This window comes from Salvia splendens, chromosome 11 (assembly GCF_004379255.2).
Source record: "Salvia splendens isolate huo1 chromosome 11, SspV2, whole genome shotgun sequence".
NCBI classification, from domain to species: domain Eukaryota; kingdom Viridiplantae; phylum Streptophyta; class Magnoliopsida; order Lamiales; family Lamiaceae; genus Salvia; species Salvia splendens.
Window position 1 is genome coordinate 20,313,122 of NC_056042.1, and position 4,312 is coordinate 20,317,433.

Consider the following 4,312-nt stretch of genomic DNA (forward strand, 5'->3'; position numbering starts at 1 on the left):
AGTAGATGGCATCTGCAAGTTCCGAACAACAGTTGTGCTATGGACCTGAGGATCCATCACTACTGTTTCATCAGAACGAACATATTTCAAGCTCCTTGTTGGCGAATGGCACAGCAAATGTGTTGAGAAGTCGTAGGACGAAGAGTAAGGTGTGGGCATTGCCTATACATGAAGATGTGATGCATTGGCTAGGTGTATGGGGGTTCAGAGGCGTGGTTGAATGTGGAAGACCGATGAGGATGGACAATGAGCTAATAACTGCCTTGATCGAGCGCTGGAGGCCGGAGACACACTGTTTCCACCTTCCAGTTGGGGAAGTTACTGTTACCTTACAGGATGTGCAAAGCCTGTGGGGTTTGAGAGCAGACGGTCGTGCTTTCACTGACCGTGACTACCCTGTTGGATTTGAAGATTGGTCCAGCAAGTGTAGAGATTTGTTGGGATGGATACCTGACTCAGAAACCGAAACGAAGCACGGTGGTTTGTTGATGACGTCTCTGATCCACCAAGCGACGATGCCGTTGGGTGATGGGCTGCCTGCGTATGCATACATTCAAAGAGCACGTATACATGCTCTGATCCTATTAGGGGGGCTTATTTTGCCGGACACCACAGGGTGCAAGGTCCCCTTTATGTGGTTAAATGCCTTAGACGATCCGGAAGATGTGGCTAATATCAGTTGGGGTAGTGCTGCTTTAGCATACCTGTATCATTATTTGTGCGAGGCTTCTGTAGGCAGACAGAGAAGAGATGTGGGTGGACCTATGGTTCTCTTGCAGCTGTGGGCCTGGGAAAGAATGCCTACATTGAGGCCAGCCTTCTTGATATCGCCTATGCACATGCCGTATACCCCGTGCGGAGCCAAGTAATGTTTTTGTTTAAATTAACTCACATAATTATGTGTTTTGTTGATAACTTTTGACATTAATATTATGTATAGGTGGCACGGAGTTACTGAAATTGGAAATGCTCCCCGACATTCAGTCGCTCATTATCGTGATCAGTTATCACTGATCCGTCCTGGCCAGGTGAAATTTATTTGTGTTGTCTTAATTAATGAATTTACTTACTATAGTATGAAATTAATTGTGTTTTTTATTTTTATTTGTTTGTAGTTTCTGTGGACACCCTATGCAGACTGTATCCTCCCTGAGTACTGCATTGATTCGACTGCATCCTACTTGTGCGATACTTATTTGGTGTGCTGGTCATTTGTCGAGGCACACGAGGCTGGACGCGTTTCCCGACAATTTAACCGCTACCAGCGTATTCCTCAGTACTGTGATAGGATGCTACATAGCTCCGGCCATTTGAGTAAAAGTCATCGCCGTGGGAGGAAGGGCGCTGATTGGGCTAAGGTACATAAGTTCTTCATTGATGAATGGGACTTGCGCCACGACAGGTTCCAAGCAACTTTTGACCACGCAACGGCGACAATGGATGGTCGCATTAATCCGGGCTATATGGCGTGGTACAATAGGATCACCGTGTCGTACCTAGTTCAACCTGGGACACAGTCAACTGAAGGGATGAACGAGGCAGCCTCTTCTAATTTATTGGCGGTATGTGATGTTTTTGTATATTAAAATGTCTTTAGTTTAAAGTTTGTATTGCTCCACGTGGTATGATGTCATTTGTATTTTTGTTATCTAGGTTGAGACCCTTCAGGGGATATGGCATTTGACCTCTGAGCATGACACAGACCCTCGGTTACGGCAGATTCGAGAAATGGCTGCTTCGGCACTTCGTGCGATGAACCATGCTGATGCGATGGAGTATCCATCTTCTCAACGGCAAAATGTGGTCGTGCCGCCACGCCCACCAACTTCTCTTCGTCATGGACTGCCGGGTGTCCGGACGGGTGGGCACGGGATTACACGACAGCATAGGTTGGCGCAGCAGCAGCAACCGCAACCTGAGTATGCGGTACCAGAGCCCTTGAGTCCGGAGTACGATCCCCCAGGATGGTCTCAGTTGAGTGGTGCAAGCATTGAGCCCTCGCAATGGGGAGCACGCGCGTCATGTGATTCATTCTTTGGCGGTGTGTCTGATACGTACTTTCAGAATTATCAATTTATGGATCCTGTGGGGGAAGAAGAGGGTCAGGAAGAAGAGGGTCAGGAAGAAGAGGGTCCGGAAGAAGAGGGCGGGGAAGAAGAGGGCGGGGAGGAAGTTGACGAAGTAATATTCCGACCACCGACCGCGGGATCCTCACGATCATCAAGTACGATTGGCCGGGCTATGCAGAATGTATTCAGGGGCTTTTCAACAAGGAAGAACAAAGGGAAGGCTCCGACAAAGTTCACGCCTCCATCTAGATAGATTTCGGTCATATGTTGGTATTTGTGTCTATTGAAACAGGTTGTGGTCGTAAGTTGATTTTTGAACATTTTTTATGTGATGAAAAATAGGATAAAGCTCCATGTTTTCTATGGTGGAATGAACAATATTATGATTTTGATAAACAAATATAAACGAATACCAACATATGACCGAGCGAAGTATTATGATTTTGACAAAACAGTATTATGATTTTGATATAAAATTCGGTTACAAATATAAACAAATACCAAATATAAACCGTATTATGATTTTGATAAAAAAATTTGAAACATAAAATCGCCCGACCGGGCGTTTTTTGAACGTTAAATCGCCCGACCGGGCGAAGTTTCTAGACTCAACAGTGCACAACGACATTGCTTTGGTGACGCATAACTCTTATGCGTCGTTACCGGGTGACGCATAACTCTTATGCGTCGTTCATTGGTGACGCATAAGTCTTATGCGTCGTTCATTGGTGACGCATAATGCTTATGCGTCACCGTGTGAATTTCGTTTCGCCCTGTTAAGTCCAGTCCAGAAACATTTCGTTTCACAATTTCCGGGTTGTATGTGGATTTTTGCAAACATTTTTGTCGGGTTGTATGTGGATTTATGAACATTTTTGCCGGGTTGAAACATGTTACAAAATTTTTAGTCCAGACATAATAAAACACATCATAACTGTAGACAACATCTCACAAATGTTGATACATACATAACATCTCAAATACACAACGCAAATGCAAATGGCTACCATGACTTTACTGAACGGCACCGGCTGAGCAATTTCTTCGGTCATGCCCCTCTATCCCGCAATTTCTGCAACGGCGGGGAGCTCTCGGTTCATCTTCCTCCTGGACATCCATTTGATTAAGTATCCTCCTTCTTCTAACTCGGCCACGCGTTCTAGGAATCAACTGCTGAGGGGTGATGCACAATTTCCATGAAGGTGCAACCCAATACTCTTCATGTCTTGGTGCATCAAATGAAACTTCACTATAGTACTGTGATCTCCATGTACCTAGGTAGTACTTCTCATCTATGAGGTCAATCATAACATGACCTCTGTCTCTAGCAACCGCACAAGCATGCGAACAAGGGATTCTCCACATCTGCCACTTACCACAACTGCAACTCGATTCCAAATACCTGACTATTTGAACATTGTTGCCCTTTGACACTCCTTGTACGATTCTTCCTCGAGTTCGGACATGGTACTTCCCTATATCTCGGTCAATGACAGTGATGTAATGTTTTCGCCCCTTTGAGTCATTCTTAGCAAGTCTGTCCCTCGCCCATGGGGTTAGTTCACCTTCGGTGTGTTCTATTGTTGTCTTCTTCTCCACCCACCATTTTACCGTCCTCCAAAATGTCAAATCAACCAACGCTCTAATCGGCAACTCTCTCACACCCCTCAAGACGTTATTGTAGCACTCCGACATGTTTGTGGTGGCCACCCCCCACCTAAGTCCACCATCGTAGCACAGTGACCAACATTCTTTTGTAATCCTATTCAGCATTCGAACCGCACCACTGTTGACATCATATAGTGCTCGACGTCTTCTGGCAAATTTACGTTCCTGAGAACTGACCCCCAACTTCCATATAATGGCCTTCACATTGGGGCCCTTGTGCTTCTTCAACACATTTGCCCTCACATGAAGCAAACAAAATTTGTGGTGTATCTGCGGGGCCCTAGTCATGATTTCAGACTCCATTGCATTCAAGAGTCCTTTATGCCTATCTGATATAATGCACACCTCCCTCTCGTATTTCACTACATGAGTTCTGACATGATCCAAAAACCACGACCAACTGTCATTGGTTTCTTCATCCACCACAGCATATGCAATAGGCAAGCATGTCTTGTTAGCATCAAAACCACAAGCAACAAGCAACTTACCTTTAAATCTTCCTCGGAGGTGAGTCCCGTCCACTGTTAACACCGGTGCGGCCTTCTGGAACGCATGTATTGCAGGCCCAAATGCCC

The 4,312-nt window shown here is 45.5% G+C and overlaps 1 protein-coding gene across 1 annotated transcript; it reads left to right on the top strand.

The window, feature by feature from the left end:
• The first annotated feature begins 610 nt into the window (after window positions 1-610).
• LOC121754943 (serine/threonine-protein phosphatase 7 long form homolog) lies at window positions 611-3,909 on the top strand. The gene is made up of 5 exons (XM_042150227.1): window positions 611-865; window positions 941-1,028; window positions 1,116-1,562; window positions 1,654-1,891; window positions 3,773-3,909. Exons 1-5 carry the CDS (start codon window positions 633-635, stop codon window positions 3,802-3,804), a joined length of 1,038 nt encoding a protein of 345 aa, XP_042006161.1. The 5' UTR covers window positions 611-632; the 3' UTR covers window positions 3,805-3,909.
• The last annotated feature ends 403 nt before the right edge of the window (window positions 3,910-4,312 follow it).

Coding starts and splice junctions, on each gene's coding strand:
- LOC121754943 (XM_042150227.1), top strand. CDS start 633: ATGTGGTTAAATGCCTTAGACGATCCGGAAGATGTGGCTAATATCAGT. Junction 1,029..1,115: donor CACTGATCCGTCCTGGCCAG/GTGAAATTTATT, acceptor ATTTGTTTGTAG/TTTCTGTGGACACCCTATGC. Junction 1,892..3,772: donor GATTACACGACAGCATAGGT/TGGCGCAGCAGC, acceptor ACATGTTTGTGG/TGGCCACCCCCCACCTAAGT.